This window comes from Leiobunum rupestre, chromosome 4 (assembly GCF_980474605.1).
Source record: "Leiobunum rupestre chromosome 4, qqLeiRupe1.1.hap1, whole genome shotgun sequence".
In the NCBI taxonomy this organism is placed as follows: domain Eukaryota; kingdom Metazoa; phylum Arthropoda; class Arachnida; order Opiliones; family Sclerosomatidae; genus Leiobunum; species Leiobunum rupestre.
Genome location: NC_143387.1, coordinates 38272551 through 38293033, shown reverse-complemented (window position 1 = coordinate 38293033; position 20483 = coordinate 38272551). Strand labels below are relative to the sequence as shown.

Below are 20483 nucleotides of genomic sequence, written 5' to 3'. Positions count from 1 at the left end.
TCGTCATCTGCGCGCCCCAAAAGGGTGCCCTATTTCAAGGGTACATTCGCCCCCGGTCCGCTGCCCCCCTACATCCTCTCCTTTCATTTCGAATCCAAGATTACGATTGACTAGAATTCCTATTATGGCGGATGGGAGCGATTGGAATAAGACCTATTTACAAGTCCCTTCGCCGGTGTACATTGTCGGCCCGCGCCGACACCGCTGCCCCCTCGCGACCGAGAACTACAACAGAGACGGCCACTTAGAAATAGGAAATTGCCTTTAAAGCCATATATATCACCGAAATTAAATTTTCACGAACACCTTTTTTTTACCGCCATTTCCTCCCCTGATTTAGCTTGTTAGATTTTTTTCTGCACATATTACCTTTTTGCAATTTAGGACCAGGTTATTGGACATAATGATACCGGACGTTGAAACCATATTAATTTATCAAAAGGGTGTTGTACTAAGCAAGATGGGTTGGAAATTATTTTTTTAAATTCAAATCAAGATGGTTTTGAAAATACTTTTTTTTTAAATTCAAACCAAGATGTTTTTTTTTTAATTAAAATCTAGATGGCTTTGAAAATACTTTTTTAATTAAAATCTAGATGGCTTTGAAAATACTTTTGAAATTCAAATCTAGATGGTTTTGAAAATACTTTTGAAATTCAAATCTAGATGCTTTTGAAAATACTTTGGAAATTCAAATCTAGATGCTTTTGAAAATACTTTGGAAATTCAAATCTAGATGGCTTTGAAAATACTTTTTAAATTCAAATCTAGATGGTTTTGAAAATACTTTTTAAAATCAAATCAAGATGTCACTGAATATAATTTCTTAAATTAGAAGCGAGATGGCGCTGAATACAATTTCTAAAATTAGAAGCAAGATGGCGCTGAATATAATTTCTTAAATTAGAAGCAAGATGGCGCTGAATATAATTTCTTAAATTAGAAGCAAGATGGCGCTGAATATAATTTCTTAAATTAGAAGCAAGATGGCGCTGAATATAATTTTTAATTAAAAGCAAGATGGCGCTGAATATATTTTTAAATTAGAAGCAAGATGGCGCTGAATATAATGTCTTAAATTAGAAGCGAGATGGCGCTGAATATAATGTATTAAATTAGAAGCAAGATGGCGCTGAATATAATGTCTTAAATTAGAAGCAAGATGGCGCTGAATATAGTTTTTTAAATTAAAAGCAAGATGGCGCTGAATATAATTTTTTAAATTAAAAGCAAGATGGCGCTGTATATAGTTTTTAATTTAATACAGGAAATGTAGAACGCGTATAATATATTTAACATGAAAACTTCGTAACATAAAATTATAATTAGTAGTTTTTACGCTCGTTTTTTAAATACGTATAATATATAGAGGCAAAAAAAAACCTTGAAGTTTCTTTTATATTGACCTACATACATTTTGTTGAAAGAGAAAAGACGAAATGCGAAAGTAAAACATAAAGGAGCAGACAACACCTTCGTAGCCCCTGAAAACGGATATGCGTAGGTGGAAAATTTCACCTCTCAAAATTAAAGGGCGTCTAGCCACTCTGAAAAACCAAAATCGCTTATACCTGATGTTGGTTTTTTCAAATTTTAGTAATCGTTTTCGTACAATATCGTATTAAATTGAAAAAACCTATCGTTCGTGAAATGATTTTAAAGAGTTTAATGAAACACGTGGCCCACTTCCTGTTATTGGCTCGCATTCAACGAAATCGGGCTAAAAAACCAGCGCCTTTACTAACAGCTGTTTTTACACGAATTATAGAAAGTACTGGTACCGGGCGGCGATACAACGAACCAAATATGAAAAATGAAAAAAAATCCGCATTTTTATCTGATTCCCGAATCACAGTTGTTTACCCGCATGTGGGCCACGAAACGGGTGAGAAACTGTTTACCATCCTACACCCCCCCTCCCCTCTCCGCAACAGCAGCGTCTAATTCTTCCTCGCTTTGATGTTGGTCAAAATGTTCCCATCGTGAGGTAAATCCTTTTGACGAAAACCCGTAGAAATTGGGTCCCTTCGCAACCCCTTAAATTCGATCCGGCCTTTTACGCAACCTGGGCCCCCTTTTTACCCGGCCTTGTTGTTGTTGACGGCAGCCAGAGACGGGCGAACGCGAAAGCCGCAACGCGCCTGCGTCGAAGATGCTTTAGTCCACCGGTAACCCACATCCCCGGTGACCTCTATAAAGCGAATCTACCTTATATTTCGTATTTCGTTATATAAGTATTGTTGTTTGGGTGCCACCGCTTCGAATCGCCGGTAAACAGAGAAAGCGCCGCGATCGATCCGATTTTCTCGCCCCCTTTTTTACCTCTTTCCAGCGCGGCTTCCCGTCCCCTTTACTTTTTGAAAAGGGCTCTTCGCCCTGATTGGTCGGAATACCCCTATGCTCTCCGCTTTTCCCCTTCCCCATTGGTCGCTAGGGAGTCTCTCCCGTCGCCAATCCTTATCCGATTGGCGCGCGCTCTCCCCGCTTTCGCCGAGGCTTTCCTCTCCCTTCTCCGGCGGCGCCACTCCGCTGGCGACATCTTACGGGCTGCCATCGCTCCGTTTCTTCCCCCTCACCGCTTCAAATATTTCTCCACTTCCTTCCCGGCGAGAGGAAAAAATCTTTTTTTGTACGGCAAGCCTCTCTCCGACTGCGCCTTCTTCCCCCCTTTTGCCGAGTACCCCCCCCCTTTTTGCCTTTAACCCCCGCCACTATTTTGCCCTTAACTTTTTTGTAGCATTTTGGTACGCTCGAAGGAGTGAACGGGAACGCCGAACGAGCCCGCGCGAAAAAAGTTTCGCCGCACACGTGAATTTTTGTTGACTTCTCTTTATCCACATCTCCGGCTTTTATTTTTTTAAATCTTCCGCCAACGTCTTCCGCCGCGCGTCAAATGTTTCCGCGGTTTTTCGTAACGAAGCCGACGCTTTCGGTGACGTGACGCCCGTTCTCGCCTCGAAGTGCACCGTAGAATTACTCGTTCCGGATTCAATCGATATTTCAACGTTACGTTTATCGTCGTTTCAACAGTCTGAGAAACGGATTTGAAGAGAGGGAAAATAACGCGTCTCTAAAGATGGTTTTCGTCCGTTAGTCGATGGTGTGACACGCGGATCATCCGTTTGTTCCACGGTGGGCTATGGTGACCGTACTCGAGAACAGAGATCCGTTCGTCGAACAAGAAGAAGCCGTCGCCGCTCGCCGTTCCGGGTTTGTTTGTTTGTCTCCGCTCGTCCCCAACTTCCGCGATTCCAGGCGTTCCCATCTCGGCAGACTCCGCAGGAACCGCAGGCCGATACCCGGACTGCTCACGCAGGTACTATCGCATACCTATCTCTTTGCCAGTTTTTCCTTTTGTCATCCCCTCCTCTCCGTTCTCCCGACAGACGCGAACACGCGGATGAAAACGGCTTCCGTATCGCGCGCTTTTCGAGGCTAAGGTTCGATAAACGGACCAAGGTCGACGAAAAATGCCTTTCCAGCGCGCGTCTCTCGCTGCTCCCAATTAAGCCTTATCAAGTACGTCATTATATTGTCTCCATTCGTACCAGAATACGCTCAGAAAATCGCTCTTTCATTATGACATTCGCTAGCGTTAAAAGTCGCTAGCTCTGGTGACTCGGGTTTTAGTCTAGCTGATGCTGATTATTATTATTACTAATATTGTTTTAAATTGCAATATGGAATAGGTATCGTTCCTTCATTGTGACATTAGGTCGCGTTAAAAGTCGCTAGCTCTGGTGACTCGGATATTAGTCTAGCTGATTATTGTTACTACTAATATTGTTTTAAAATGCAATATGGAATAGGTATACGCGCTTCTGAAAACAACGTATTTAATCTTAATAATTATTTAACCTTTGTTATCGATAATATAGCTTCCCCGAACGAAAATTTAGTTAATTACGACGTCGAAAATTTGGAAGACCTGTATTCGGTTCTACCGGTAAAGAACTACAGCTTGTATTTGGTTTTATATTCGTGTTGACATCACCAGCAACATTACTTTCCAATAATTTACTGCTTGGAAAATAAAACGAATAATAAATTTTCGGTGCGCAATGCAAGTGCCATTTATAAACCAATACCTAAATTAATCGTCAAAATTAACCGAATAACAAAGTGCTGTGGGTCGTCTTGTCAGATTTGCAGCGCTTTTGTACATGTTGATATTGAAAATCCCACAGTTTGATCCCCACAGAGAAGCCCGAAAGGATATAGATAGTCTCCTCAAAATAATCCTCCCGCAATTTATACCGTTACCTAAGCTTCCAAAACATGGGTATTACATTATCCAAGATTAAGGTCAACCTTTGTCTCGAGAAAAAGTACGTGAAGAGACTGCGAAATTGCACGATTTTCAGTAATTAGGTAAATACGTTATAGCGTGCCATTTACATTTGAGCTATAACTACAATTAAAAATGTTAAAATGATAAAAGATATATACGTAGTAGTACAGACTTTAACGATGAATTTATACACCTAACACGTGTGGAGCTGTAGAAGTAATTTTAGGCTTTGAAAAAACCTTGAAATATTTTGGAAACGCTCGGCATTCACTGCCTAGGCTTGTTTCGCGCACTTTATACCTAACCGGATGTTCCATAGATGAATGACACGTATACAAAGGACGTATAACATTCGATAGTTTCTATAAAAGTGCATTCATTCTGACAATTATTTTCTTTAAATTTACTTAGAAATAATTAAATAATTACTATTTAGAAAACGTCCTACTAAACGTGATTTTATTTATTAATTTTTAATTATATTAAAAATATAGGAATTTAATGTATTATAATTGCTATTAATTTTTATAACCCAATAACCGAGGGGCTGATCACTCCGCGTAATCGGTGTACAGAGCCGTACCTTTGACTGTACTAATGGGATTACGCGTAATCTTTGAAGTCCCTGCCTTTGGCAGTGGTAATCTAAGCGCAATCCGGTGTACAGACTTTCTAAGAGTGGTTAGACCCTCGCCAATAACTTTCTGCCTCTAAAACCATACTCCTCATTGGAATTCATCTAATATATGGTTCTAATGAAATGGATATTAATATTTATATTAATATTTCATTTTTATAAAACGCTTACCTTGTTTGCAAACTTAACGGAGAAATTACAATTAGTAATTGGTACTGAATTTGGTATTAGTACCGTAAGACAGCTTACAATAGAGTAATTAATATTTATCGTCAATAATTTACAAAATTTAATGTTTTAATACTATATTAAAATAAAATAGTTCTTCAGACTTGGCTACATTTTATAAATTTATAAAATTTCGTTCCATGTTGTATTTAAATCACTTATAAAAAATTATGTAAAAAATGCTACTTCACGGATTAGAAGCTTCTGTACATTGTAAATAAACGTTTTTTTATATCTCCAGGAAGTAGCATTCTTTTTAAAAAGTTTTTAAGTAAATGGATGAATTTTACCAAAGTAAATTTCTTCTACGAATAATATATTGTCCAGTTTTCAAGACCAAAAAAAAAACGTCACAAAACTTTCCGAATATTTTCCGTTAGATAGATGATTCCGACCGTACAGTATTAGCGATAATATTTTATGGGTAGCCACGAATCTGTTTTTATGTTGGGCGAAATTCGCGCGTGCATCGCTGAAGTCTCGAAACGCGAGACATCCATTTCTTTATACGCAGTTTCTTTTTTTGGCGCCGGCACATGTTGACCTAAATTCTTGATAAAATTCTGAATCAAATGCGTTTCATTCAGAGGGAAACAGAAGGCTACGCTCTTATAGCTTAGCTCTCTCTCTCTCTCTCTGGCTTTGTTTATTGGTCTTTTTATAGCGAGCTGGCTTTCCGCACGTCAGTCTCCCCGTGATACCCCGAAAGACGAACTAGATCCACTTTTTTTTAAACTAAGGTATATTAATAAGATTATAAATGTTATAGGCAATTTATTTCCCAATGTTTCAAAAGTTTTTTTTTATCGAAGATGTTCGGCCACTTAAATTTACCTTTCCATCAAATATACTATATAGGTTCTTTTTGTATCTCGACAGGGGCGTAGGAACGTTCTAGAAGTTGGAGGGGACAAAGTGAAACCAAAAGGGGTCTGGAGAATGGTTTTGAATTTTTAATGGACTGTAGCTTCTCCGAATGCATTTGTACATTTTTCTACTATATACATTGGCGGGAAAAGACTGAAATTTAAACACAGTTGAGGTTCTATAAGCTTTATATGCTTTTAAAATGATAATTTGAGCCTTGCGAAGATTTCAACTGACCAAAAAGTTGGAGGAAGCAATAACATTAGTTGCCCCTCCCAGTAAAATTCTAGGGAGGGGCATTGCCCCCCCCCCTGGTTCCTACGCCCCTGTATCTCGATCGGTTGACTAGCATCAGTTTTACAAAAGCAGATAATACTTTTTGTGGAAACGGAAATAAAATAAAGGATATACTAGAAACGTTGATAATATATCTTTCGATAAAAGTATCAGGAAACATGTACCTTCGAAAGCGCGAATAGGATTTCCAGGGGCACGAGTTTCCCGCCAAACCGCGGATGGGTACACCGCGTGTATTACTTCGCTAAAATGTAGTTATTAAACTGCTTAGGAATATGTACTTGGGTATTATTTTATCATTAAAGGCCGACTACATAAATCTTCGGTTTACTCTGTCTTTCACTGGAAGTAGGCTTACTGCAATACACATGTACCATGCAGTCAGCCTACTTCCAGTGAAAGACAGAGTAAACCGAAGATTTACGCTAAATCGTCTAACCAATGAAAACTGTACGCGAGAAAATGCACGACTTTTGACGGGTTGCGTTTACCTTGTGTAAGGTGCTGTGTTTGTTGCACCTAGCTGGCAGTTAGTTTGCGAAGCAATAATGGACGTCATTGTATTTTTAAACAGACTTCGTAGATTCACACTTGGTATGACCAGTGACCAAAAAGGGACCAGTATTTGTTACCTTTATTTTAGAAATTTAATAGAAGGCTGTCCAACGAGGGACCACTTTAAAAGATATCATATCCAATTCGGGGAAATTAATTTCGTTAAACGCTGGAGTTAACGGATTGACGGTTCAGGTCATTGAGTTGGGAATATTAATCTAGAGATCCAATCAAATCTGCTCCCCGCGAAACAAGTTTTTGAAAAATACGAATGTGCCGTCTGCTCTAAAATGACGAGCAAACGTTATCATATGACCCGTGGCGCCATCCATTATTTTGAAGAAAAAAAATCTTTTTGCTTGAAAACGCGTCTTATTTGAACGAACCATTGAGAGATAGACGGCGCCACGAGTAGAATGATAACGTTTTCTCGTCATTTGGGACGCCGATGGGAGCAGACGACAGTATTCTTATTTTTAAAAACTTGTTTCGCGAAATACTGAAATCCGACGTTTTGATTGGACCTCTAGATTAATATTCCCAACTCAATGGTTCAGGTTTCCCAATAGATCGATTCCAAGTCCATACGTCGTCTGTTGCGTCGTATTCTCTTAAAGGCCGACTACATAAATCTTCGGTTTACTCTGTCTTTCACTGGAAGTAGGCTGACTGCATGGCCCACGTGTATTGCAGTAAGCCTACTTCCAACTAAAGACTGAGTAAACCGAAGATTTATGTAGTCGGCCTTTAAAGGGAGTATGAACAAAAAAAATCTAACACGCTCTACGAATTGTATTTAAAGGCCTAGGTCCCCCTCTAAATTAGGCCATCATGTTCAGCGGCTGGCCTACCACCAGGGTATTTGTGCTCCACTAAGTTATTTTAAAGGGGGACAGGCAGAAAAAAACCTAGGCTTTTAATGTAACTAGCGCCAATCATCTCTAGCTTCCGTTAAACCTGGTGGAAGAAATTTGAAATCAGGTTATCAACCATAAATATGGAAGGTCATACTTCCTTTAAGTTAAAGGCCTAGTATTTCTTCTGCCTGTTTTCCTTCAAGTTTACTTCCCGCCGCGCAAATATCCTGGTGGTGGGCCAACCGCAGATCACGTTGGCCTACCACAAGGATATTTGCGCGGCGGGAAGAAAACTTAAAGGAAAACAGGCAGAAGAAATACTGGGCCTTTAAGACGAGGCAACAGCAGTGGTGTAGCCGGGATATTGGTTCGGGAGGGACAAACACCATTTAAAAAAGGTAAAAAATAAAAAGATTTGTACATATGACCATACGTTTCGGGGGGGGGACACGTGCCCCCCGGCTACGCCATTGGACAACAGACGACATTATGACCTAAGGAAAGTGATTTTCCACAAGATAAGGGGAAGAAAATTTCCACCCACTGACTTTCGGAATCCAGCTGTTGAATAAGTCGAAACAAAAATAATAAAAATATTCGATTAGACCTAACTTTAATTAGTAACAATTAGAAACGGATAATTATTTTTTTAGGCATATTGAGATAAAAAACTCAAATAACGAGTAGATTCCATCATGGAAAAAATTCTAATATAGGGGGATTCCCGGGGGAGGGGGAGGGGGGTCTGTTTTTATGGAAATGAAGGAGGAGTTAGATTTGGGAGAAGGGGATTAATTAAGAAGTGGCCCGGGCTTTTCCACCTTCGTTAGGAGCGGGGAAAAATTCTCCTTTTGACGAAGCCGGAGGGAGCGAAAAAATTGCCTCCCTCAGAGCCCTCTCTCGGTGTGCGGGGAAGTTTCAGCGTAGGGAAAATCGTATTAGGCGTAATGCCCGCTTTTTTTAATGACGGTGGCGTATAGTTGCCATGACAACGCTCTTTCGGATCTCCATTGCTATTTCTTAACATCGCCACTCCCTTTTCATTTTTTTTACATTTTTTTATACATTTTTAAATATCAGTTTATCTATATTGCTAAAACTATGTAGTATCTTCGTACTATGTAACTAGAAAATAAAACTAAGTTATCCGTAATCATATTACCAATTATCGCGATTAAGGACAGTTCTATTTTTCAAGCTAGTTTGAAGCTAATTTAATATTAATAATAATTATAAATTGAAGCTAATTTATTATTAATAATTATTATAAATTGAAGCTAATTTATTATTATTATTAATAATTATAAATTGAAGCTAATTTATTATTATTAATAATTATAAATTGAAGCTAATTTATTATTAATAATTATTATAAATTGAAGCTAATTTATTATTAATAATTATTATAAATTGAAGCTAATTTATTATTAATAATTATTATAAATTGAAGCTAATTTATTATTAATAATTATTATAAATTGAAGCTAATTTATTATTAATAATTATTATAAATTGAAGCTAATTTTTTATTAATAATTATTATAAATTGAAGCTAATTTATTAATTTTTAATTATTATAAATTGAAGCTAATTTATTAATTTTTAATTATTATAAATGGAAACTAATTTATTATTAATAATTATTATAAATTGAAACTAATTTATTATTAATAATTATTATTAGTTGAAGGTAATTTAATAGTAATATTAAATTATTAATTGAAGCTAATTTATTAATTTTTAATTATTATTAATTGAAGCTAATTTATTAATTTTTAATTATTATAAATTGAAGCTAATTTAATAATATTAAATTATTATAAATTGAAGCTAATTTAATAATATTAAATTATTATTAATTGAAGCTAATTTAATAATATTAAATTATTATTAATTGAAGCTAATTTAATAATATTAAATTATTATTAATTGAAGCTAATTTAATAATATTAAATTATTATTAATTGAAGCTAATTTAATAATATTAAATTATTATTAATTGAAGCTAATTTAATATTAATATTAAATTATTATTAATTGAAGCTAATTTAATATTAAATTATTATTATTGGAGGCTAATTTAAGATAAATATTAAATTATTATTAATGGAAGCTAAATTAAGATTAATATTAAATTATTATTAATGGAAGCTAATTTAAAATTAATATTAAATTATTATTAATAAAAGATAATTTAATATTAATATTTACTTATTATTAGTTGAAGCTAATTTTATATTAATATTAAATTATTATTAATAAAAGATAATTTAATATTAATATTTACTTATTATTAGTTGAAGCTAATTTTATATTAATATTTAATTATTAATTGAAGCTAATTTTATATTAATATTTAATTATTATTAATTGAAGCTAATTAAATATTGATTATTATTCATGTTATTAAGGAATGTTTGTATTGTTGATGTGCACATTAAACATGTCATTTCATTCATTTCATAAAATATTATTTATAATATTTATTCATTTCATATAAATATTATTTTTAATATTTATTCATTTCATATAAATATTATTTTTAATATTATTTAATCATTTTATATAAATATTATTTATAATATTATTCATTCATCTTATAAAATATTATTATGTAATGGTATTAATAATATTAAGAAAAATAATATTTATTTGGCTACCAAGTAAATATGAAACAAAGTTTTTAACAATGTTTTTTTATATTTTTAAATAAACGCCTGTTCTTAGATTGCATAAGCTTAACATTAAAAAAATATATATATATTAATAATAATATAGAAGATAAGCCGTCGACGTTTTCAATCCAATCCATTTTGGTTGGGTTAATGTTTCGCAATAACAAATATTATCAATTCGAATACACCCATGACATTTCTAAACAGCGGGTTTATAATTTTCCTGTCCTTTTGAAAATATTTGAATTAAAATTAATTGGAACGCCATTTTGTTATTATTAAGAAAACTTAGCAATAAAATAATAAATATCTAAATAAAATTTTAATTGGATAATCATGATACTTCTTTTATAACGAGTAATTTGAACATTGAAATAGACGGATTCCAAATACGTGGATTCTCACGCGACGGCCATATTTAGATTACGAATATTTTATAATCACGCGGCGAAACATCCTCCAGTTTTATTTTCCAGATCGGTTTTTTCAATACCGTATCGTGGAGCCTATAAAAGCAACGTTGCAAAGGTAGAATGCTTCACGCAGGTGGCGGCTTGCTGTTCGTAATGTTTTTCGATCAGAAGGGCTGATAGAAAGCAGAGTACCACGTAATCCTTTCATTTCGTGGGCTGCACGACTATCCTCTACTCTCACTCGCGTCTGCTCAAAATAAGTTTGATTATTTTAATTTAAATCAACCCCCCCCCTTCTCAAAATCCGTAGTGACAGATTGTTACGGGGTTATATTATATTACGTACTCGATGTCGCGCGTGAACCGAAGGCTTCGTAACTAGCCTTCGAAAGGATATGACTGGAAAAACACTTTCGTTTCTAATAAAAAAACACCACCTGAAAATTGTCGGTAAACGTACGACGATCGTGGTTCTGAAAGAGAGTATACTCGATCGAGCTCAGTATCGTACCAAATACGCGTTGAAAAGCATTTTTGCGTTCTCCCGTCGCCATTTTCGGTTTTTCATAGAAATAATTTGGCTTTATTTTTCCCCGCAGGATAATCGTGGCTGTGTCGCGAGACCATGAAGGAGGGGTCGGAGGGAGATGGATCCACGTCCGATTCCAAAGACTCGGAAACGACAACCAACAGCATCGTGCGCGCCAGCAGCCACTCTCGTCTGGTCGCCAGCCACATCAAACACACCAACAATATCAGGAGTCCTCTCGCCATCAGCACCACCAATGGAGGAAGCGGCGGCGTTGGCGCGGTGTCCCCGGGACAGCCGCTACTTCGCGCCTTGGCCGAGTCCACCAGGAATCAGGCCATGGGGGTCACCTTGGCCGCCATCGGGGCCGAAGTGGCGGCCGCGGCAGCGGCGGCGGCTTCCTCGACCGGAGACCGGTCCGCTCTCTCGCCACTGGGCAGTTCCTTCGCCTCGGCGCTGTTGGGAGTCACCAAGAAGAACAACTCGACGGGTCGTCGGTCGCGAACCGCCAGCACGGGCAACGGCGGCAGTAGCGCGGGCGAAGAAACGAACGGCAGCGGAGGGCGTCTGTCGAAAGCGAAGACCATGTCCGCGACGCCCCCTCCGGACCAGTCTTCGCCCAGTCCCGGTTCGGGCGCCGGTGTCCCTCCCGGGGGTCCCAGAGACAAAGTTTTCGTGTGCGGCGTTTGCAATCGTTGCTTCGGCTACAAGCACGTGCTACAGAACCACGAACGCACCCACACCGGGGAAAAACCTTTCGAGTGCAAGGAGTGCCACAAGAGATTCACGCGGGACCACCATCTCAAAACTCACATGCGTCTGCACACGGGCGAAAAGCCCTATCACTGCACTCACTGCGAGCGCCAGTTCGTGCAAGTGGCCAACTTGCGACGCCACTTGCGCGTGCACACGGGCGAGAGACCTTACGCTTGCGAGCTCTGTTCGTCGCGATTTTCGGACAGTAATCAGCTCAAAGCTCACATGCTCATCCACAAAGGCGAGAAGCCTTTCGAGTGTAAAAAGTGCCTAGGACGATTTCGAAGACGACACCATCTGATGCACCACAAGTGCCCCAAGGAAGAGATGAATCTAGGCAAACCGCGGCGCGGGAGAAGACCCAAAGCCTACGATTCCCTTTCGCCGCCTCCCCCCGATCGCCTGGGAGGAGGGCCGCTGCCTCACGCGCGTCACGCGAGCGCCACCGCGGCCGTGACGGCTTTTCCGACTTCGGTCGCGGTACACGAGCCCCCCTTGGCCATCAGGCCGGGCGAAATGCCGTCAATAGGCTCGTTAGTGGGCGCCAAGACCAACTGCTCGGGTTCGCGATCCTCGACACCGGGACTAGCGAAGGCCCTTCCGGGCTCGGCCGTCATGGCCACCGTCCAACAACCGCCTTTGGCCCATACGAGCGCGGTAGTGACCGAGAAGAATAACAGGAGGAAACCGGCGCACACGGTCCGAATCCTGACCCCCCAACAAAGGGAACTCTTTCTCAGGGACAGGGAGACGATGCAGACTCAGGCCATTGACATGTCGCTGTCGCCCACGCCTGACTCGGTGCCTCTGTCTCTTCTGCAAAGAACGGGCTCCGCTTCGTCTCGGTACGGCCCTCAGATCCTGGAAGGCGTCCTGGACTTGTCCAACTCGCGAAGCGACGATTCCGAGGCGGAGCCGATCGAAGAAGACATCGAGGAAGCCGAGGAGGACGACTTAATGGACGAAGAGCTCTACGACGAAGACGACGACGTGCTGATGGACTTGGAATCCACCGGGGTTGGTGGCGCTAGCGACGACGACAGCAGAGGCGCTTTGACGCCGATCCGAGCGGCGACCATGAAAGCGGTTCGTCTGTCCGCCGGTTCCTCTTGGGAGAAGGCGACCACGGTCATCCATAATCATCATCACATACATCACCGAGAAGATCCATCTCCTCATCGCCTTCATACCAGAGATAACGGCGACCTCGCGTGACATAGGGTTTAGACTAGCGACCACCTCAAATATTTTCAAAAAAAAAGAATGGTTGGTTATGACGTACGAGATGACGGCAGCGACTCTCCGCGTCGGATAGAGGAAATAACGCCGAGATGGTTAAAAGTTGAGTGTTGACGTTCGGGGTGAAATCTGTTCTTTCTTAGTAAGTTTACTTGGCGTGGATCAAGCGCCGCCATAATACCTCAATCACGGAGCGAGAGTTTTTGTTTTGTTTTTTTGTTTTTGTTAAGTAATTATCTCTCTCTCTGTCTCCAGATATCCTCATTTCATATTTTATCGTTACGGGTTTTTATTTTTTTTTCGTGAATTTAAATTAGTTTCAGTCGGAAATTAGGTTCGTTTTCGACGAACGAACCGGTACGTCAAACAACAACGGAAACCTACCTCAAATCGAACGAATGGCTCAATAAGTAATCTTCAAAGTTTAAGAACGCCAAAAAGGTTCCAACTTTTAAATAATTTTTTTTATTTTAACGACCATATTTTAATTAACTTCATATCGACATTTTCGCCTTCGCCACCGTCGGAATTTCGTCATTATATTAACGCTCGAAAAACTGAAACCCCTCATTTTAACTAAACAAAAATGATCTCAAGACCAGTAGTGTAAAACACGCACTCCCGAGTATTTATACGTCTTCAACGAGTATTTTACCCGCAATCTACCTCAATTATTTCCTTCGTATATAGTACAAAAGCGGGAGTTCTATGCCAATTTGAACCTCCGACGTAAGCCTAGCTTCAAAATCGCGTTACGATTCTGCGGTAGCGTTGGCGACCATTTCGAGCGACATTTGACTTAAAAAAATACACGCTTTGTTAAGGGCAAATTCGTCTAAATGCAACGAACAATTTCGTTTGGCAGCGTGCCAATTTCACGAGAGAAAAAATGGCAACATTGGCACTCTGCCAACTTTGCTACCAATAAAACCGGGTATTTTCACGAGTTGGCCAAAATGTCGTTTATATTATTTATACGTTTTTTTTAAAATAGGTTTAAAATCTATATTAATTTCGTTTAGAAAAGTACGCGTAGAAGTTGCTCACCCCCGTAAAAGAAACAATTGTTTGGACGAATAATATCCACTAATCGTTATAACGCGTCATTTTTTTCGTTGGTTTTTTCGCTTCTAAAAAATCCCCAAAACTAAATATAAACGTAATCCCCAAACTTAGTCAAATTAAATTAAACTGATACGAAACAAAAATAAATATAAATTTCAAAAAATGCTAATCAAATCACGTAATTAAGTTTAATTTCTAAAACTAGCAACCCGAAGAGGCGTGTCTCCCCATCTACCGGTCGAGAATGAAAGTATTGTACAGTGAGCGGCGGTAGTATGATGGGAGACGCCGTCAGATGGTGCGTAGAAATGTTTTGTGAATTTTTCTGTCAAAAATGGCAAAAGTTCCTAATACATAAATGTATATATAATTAATTATATTTAAGAGAAAAAGATCAGTTCCCGTTAAATTAAATTTCTAAATTCCTTTAAACTAAAATTAAAATCGCAGAATGATCTCGTTTCGTTACTGTACGTTTGTACTATAGAATAATATTATATAATCGACCACTGGAGTTTGAGAGTCGATTCAGTAACGAACATCGACGTCATTTTAAATATTTGGTTTTCGTTTCATTGCACTTTAAGAATCTCAATTTTGTCACCGATAGATGTCGTTTAAAACTTTTTCGTAAAAGTAAATTCCGGAAATTGTTAATTGAAATTAGAAGATTTTTTCTAGCTCTTTTATAAATTGAAGTTTTAAAACTTTCGAATTTCTCGAATAAGGATTTCGTGACATAATTATTTTATTAAATATTAACATATTTACCCTCAACGTCTGTCGGTAAAAATTGAGATTCTTTAAACGATTGGTTTAAAATTTAAATAAAATTAAAATTAAATAAAAGAAAACATTAATTTAACTTAAATAATCTGGCTTTTGTATGTTTTTATCATGAGCATAATACAAAAACAAAAATTGTCAAAAGCGTAGTTTTGCCGTGTGATAACTATAATGGCATTTTTTTTAAAGCCAAGCATTATTATACTATATTACGTTTAAAATTTTTTGGCAAGTTCGAGTCCTATAGTTTTGCCGTTTCTCGATTCGTGGCGTCATTTTCCTTTGACGGAAAAAAATCATTTGACATGGAAAAACGTTTCGTAGTTCTCTAAATGTTATTTTTGATTACAATTTGTCGAAACGAAATTGGCGCTACGTCAACGGGAGACGTTATTTTCTAAAGTTATTTGCCACGCCGAGAGTTTTTGTAGAGAAGCGGCGTTGGCGAAAAAAAAAACCAAAAGGTCTAAACAGTTCCTAAAAAACAAGCTGGGCGCGTTAAAAGAAGGATTTCACCGGTGTCCTCGTTTAAAGATTCGTTGTTTAAATCGATGCTCAACTTTTCTAGTTCTAAAACACCTCTAAATTATATATCTCCACATTGAATCAACTAACGAGTTTTTTTGGTCATTATATAAAATATTTAACGAGTTATCATTATTTAATTTGGTAAATTTCACTTCGATACAATTTTCGTTATTAAAATACCGATATTCTTTAAAATAATATTCGCTTGTTGAAAATAATTATTAATAATTATGATTAAGACGAATTTCCACACACAACAGAAATATCTAAACTAAATGGAGCGGAATATTTTAAATATTTTCGAAATTTTAGTTTCTTCTAAAAGTATACTAGCGAATTGAATCATATCACGAACAATGGCGACTTAGTTCATCGTTGTTTGAAATTACTGAATGACAGTTTAAAATATAAAGAACTAGTTACATATTTTTCAAACGTAAATTTCAAAATAAATAAAGTTTAATAACAATGTGAATTTTAAACGCGTAAACAATGTTTTTTTTAAACATTAATAAATTGATGGAATATAATTAGTAAATATTTCGGTTCGACAATTCTCGAAGGGACCAGCGTAGATATTTATCCAGTTCAACGTTTAAAAAACACGGCATGGTCGCTCGGATTCGGAACCCAGACAAATCGACCGCTTTGCCCCCGTCGCGACCCCCCGGGCCTTTTTTTATACGGAGTTTTCTACGAGCCTAGCTGGGATAGGCATATTAAAAACCCTCGACAGATTCGTTGCCATGCCAACGTAGGCGGGCGCCTAAAAAATCTTCAACCTAGGAAGATGCGCCCCTTGTTTTTACTACCTTTTAGTCTGCCCTTCTAAGGCCCCGAAAAAATAGGCTCGCATCAACCCAACCGCGGAGCGCCACCCAAGCCCGATCCGCCTAGGTTGCTTCGTACGACTCCTAAGCTGAGACGAAACTAAAATTCGCTCTTAATATAAATCTATTGTCTATGGCCAGACATTGAGCTATACGACAAACCTGGGACTCATTTCAAAGAAAATAGCTAAATGTTTAATGTTTAAATTAATGTGTTTTTGTAAAATATTTAGGTTTTTCCGGACGGAAAGTTGGTTCAGGCGAATATTTAGTTTTCTTATATATATATATATATGTAATCTTTATTTGTAAATATACGCTTTCTCAACATGGAACGCGGCCCTCGTATAGTTTGATCAGTTTGAATGTTTGCGATTGCGAAAGAATGAGAGTGAATTTCTACTCGGTCGTGGCTTACAATCGATGGTTATTTTAATTTCGGTATACCTCCTAATCGATTTGCTGGCAGGTAGCTCACTTTATAGCGAGCCCCAATGACGTGTTTGCCGCCAACGACTCGCCTCTGGCTCGCGCTCAACTGCCATGTTCCAGCTATTGATATTTTACATATCTCGTGTTAAAATGACAGTCAGCGTGATTAAATTTTTAATTTTAGTTCATTTTCTATTAGTAGTAGTAATAGTAATAATAGTAAGAGTTCCCACGTAGTTAGTAGTAATAATAATAAGAGTTAGTTAGAGTTCCCACACCATTTCTTCTCAATCAACCATTTCCCGTTTTTTTATATTTCGACGGTCAGCTGTTTCATATCTTTTGATAATAAATAAAACCCAAGTTACGTATACTAAAATTTTTAACACGTTTTTATTTTCATTTAATTAATTCAATAGAAATACATCCTTTAACTGAATTTTTCGACCGATATCTAGCGTAAAATTAATCTTAAAAATAACTCAACAATATCGTTTAAAAAACACTGACAAATCCAGCATTTGTTTCGATTAAATGGCCTTGTAATTTCCACGGTAATATTTGATCACCGTAACACGCTACCCTCGATCCACGTTATAATGTAATTTACTCAATGTGCAATTAATTTACAGAATTGAAACGGCATGGTAATATATTCCTAATTTTTGAAACGTATACGCATTCGAGGCCAAGATGAGGCGTCGAACGTATATTTGTAGTAGATTAGTGTAAATAATAGTTGGATAAAAAGAGAATTTATATCCAATCAAATAGAGTAAAAACTATATTCTAAAACCCAATCAAAATAATAATAATAAACTAATATTAATAGTCCCGATAATTTTATACGAATCATAGCGTACTTTTTGGAAATTCAAATGTAAATTGCAGAATTGATTTTCCATATTACGATCAGTATGAACTTTTAACATTTCTTTTATCGGGTATTTAATGGTAACTTTGCGGAAAATTGTGCAATTTAAATTTTTGGTTCATTTATTTTAAGATTTTTTCTTTTGAAATATTTTCTTTACTGATGGCCGAAGAACGAAAAAAAGCCCACACAAAAACATCCAATTTATACCGCGAAGGGAAAAAATAAAATGAGATGGACATTTTTTGAAACCTGTTTTAATGTAAGTAACCGCTTAAGGCTAAAAATGCTCAATGTGGCGCTTATAAATCGCTCTCGGTTCCCCGGTAAACAACAACCACGGCGCGCAACAACCCCCAAAAGTCCAAGAGGAGACGAAGAAGACCTCCGGTTTGGTGACCCAACCCTGGTGAGGTTGTCCCCCCTTCGTGCGAAGCGCCTAGCCAACAAATACCTGGAACCTCTCGCGGAGAACTTCAGAGAACCATGCCCTGGCCATTAAAAAAAATCGCCCAGCCTCCCATCTCCCGGGTCTCTTGACGCCGTTATCGAACCTATCGCTTAATGTCACTTATTATTTTAAGTTGTCAAATGTCATTTGACTAAAATTGGATATAACTAAAATAATTTAATTTTACCTCGATTATCTTTTTAAAATTTTTGTTAACCGCGTCCATATTTTAAAAATGGTTTTAACGAGTAAGAGTAAATGCTTAGAATATCTTGCACCTTCGCCCTTCGGTGCCAACCGACGTTGTCGAAATTCAGCCCGCATCTTTTTTAGAACGAGAGAAAAATAAAAACAGGAAAAACACGCTAAACAAGTGATGCAAAAGCTAGACGAGTTACGATTGGTTATAAATACCCCCGACGACCCGTTCGGACTATCCAAATTATTTAGACGCCCATTTTTGTACAAATATTATTCACCTTTTCTAATATTATTTATCGCGAACTAAGACAGTTCAATTTAATTTAATTTAATTATAAATAACTATAATAACTTTAACCGAACATTCACAGCACGCGAACAATGCGAATTTTAATATTCCATAAATCAAACTAAAATTTATACTAACGAAAACCATTTAACGTAAATTAGCATTCATTAAGAAAACTGTAGAGATAGCCAAAAGTAGAATATTTAAATCCCGTTTTTATAAGAAACTTGGTCGTATGCGAACGGGTCCGTTATGTTCGTAAATTGTAGCTAGGTAAAAAAAGACCCTAAGCGTAACACTTCCAGGTAAAACTGACACCTGTCGTAGACAGTAAAAAATTCGAGTAGGGGTGGGTTCGTTTTTTCCTCAGAGTGGTTACGGCTCCGCGATTACGAAGGCAAAAGGGGAACACCAGTTCAAGGGGAAACGCGGGGGGGGGTGTCTACCGGCGAAGAACCACCGCCCGATACGGAGCTACGCTGGGGGAAAGAAAGAAATCGGGATTTCCAGCCCCTTGTGTATGTTGTTTACTGCTGCGAGAAAAGTTTTTTGACCTTCCAAAGTAAGCGTCTAGTCTAACGCAAGACGCAACCCTCAGGCTAAGCGCGGGGGGGTTGCCCGCAACCGGCATTATTTTTTTACGGCCGATTATTTTTGAGATTTTTTTTCTCGTCTCCGCCGAAAGTTGTTTGTTGCTTTGCTGGCCTTTTACGGGTTCGCGGAGACTGCATTTTTTCATCATCCGAGGTTGTTGGTTAAGGGGGGAGTTTGTGGAAGGGGGTAACGGGGTTGCGTGTTTTTCGCCATTTTTTAGCCCCCACCTTCCCCGTCGTGAAATCCCCCTCCCCGCACCTTTTTTTTTGCTCACGGGGTTATATTTTAAGGTTGGCACTCTGCCAAATAGAATTGCATTAAAAGGGGGTGGTTGGGTGGTATCTGGATTGCAGCGAATGCGTGTGAAACTGTAAATGTTGTAGGTAATTTTTTTTAAAATGTTAGATAGTTGCCGGGATTTGTACAATGTGTACTACACATATTTTTTTTTCCATTTTTTAATGGAATAATCAATATTAAAAAAATTCCCATTTTTATGGGGTATTTTTACAGGAGTTTTTATTTTTAAATAAATTTCGGGGTTTTTTTTATAGAAAATTAAATATTGGCAATATGTAAGAAAGTAAATTAATTGGCATATGGGCTTTATTATCTTCATTCGTTTAACTTAATAGTTAAAAAAATTCCTGAACATTTTCATTACATTATAGTGTGTCGCTTGCGAAAAATGGGGCAAAATAACCTATCTTTAATAAAAATAATCCCTCAGTAATTAAAGCTACAACTATGACGTAATTCGATTTAAAAGAAACAAAAATTTTGAAGTCTCTCTAATTTAGTTTATAATGCAATTTAAATTTTTTTCTAATAACTGCAAATACCGATCGATATTTGGGACATTTCCTCTCCGCTAAAAAAGAATGAAAATGAGACTGAATTTTTTTAAATTTGGCGTACGTTTAGTCGTAAAAGTTTTCGAATAGCACCCTTCGTCGTAAATCTTCTAATTGGCCATACTGGCTTTAAAAAACTGGACCCCTCGATCTGGTTTTTGGTCATCCGGACGTGCGCCGAAGCCGTTACAGTCCAGCTGGGAGATACTGAACCCAAATATTTTACGACTCTAAT

At 37.7% G+C, this 20483-nt stretch overlaps 1 protein-coding gene across 4 annotated transcripts in view; it reads left to right on the top strand.

Moving 5' to 3' along the window:
- LOC149947678 (uncharacterized) overlaps positions 1 to 15078 on the top strand; it is an 86490-nt gene extending 71412 nt beyond the window's left edge. For 3 of the 4 annotated variants that reach the window (XM_090172168.1, XM_090172169.1, XM_090172167.1), the window contains one exon: positions 11420 to 15078. In XM_090172168.1, the coding sequence (XP_090028294.1) occupies positions 11446 to 13320 (1875 nt within the window). In that variant the 5' untranslated portion in view covers positions 11420 to 11445 and the 3' untranslated portion in view covers positions 13321 to 15078. Of the gene's footprint in view, positions 1 to 3175; positions 3317 to 11419 lie in introns of those variants that run through there. The other variant, XM_090172170.1, reaches the window with a different exon arrangement.
- The last annotated feature ends 5405 nt before the right edge of the window (positions 15079 to 20483 follow it).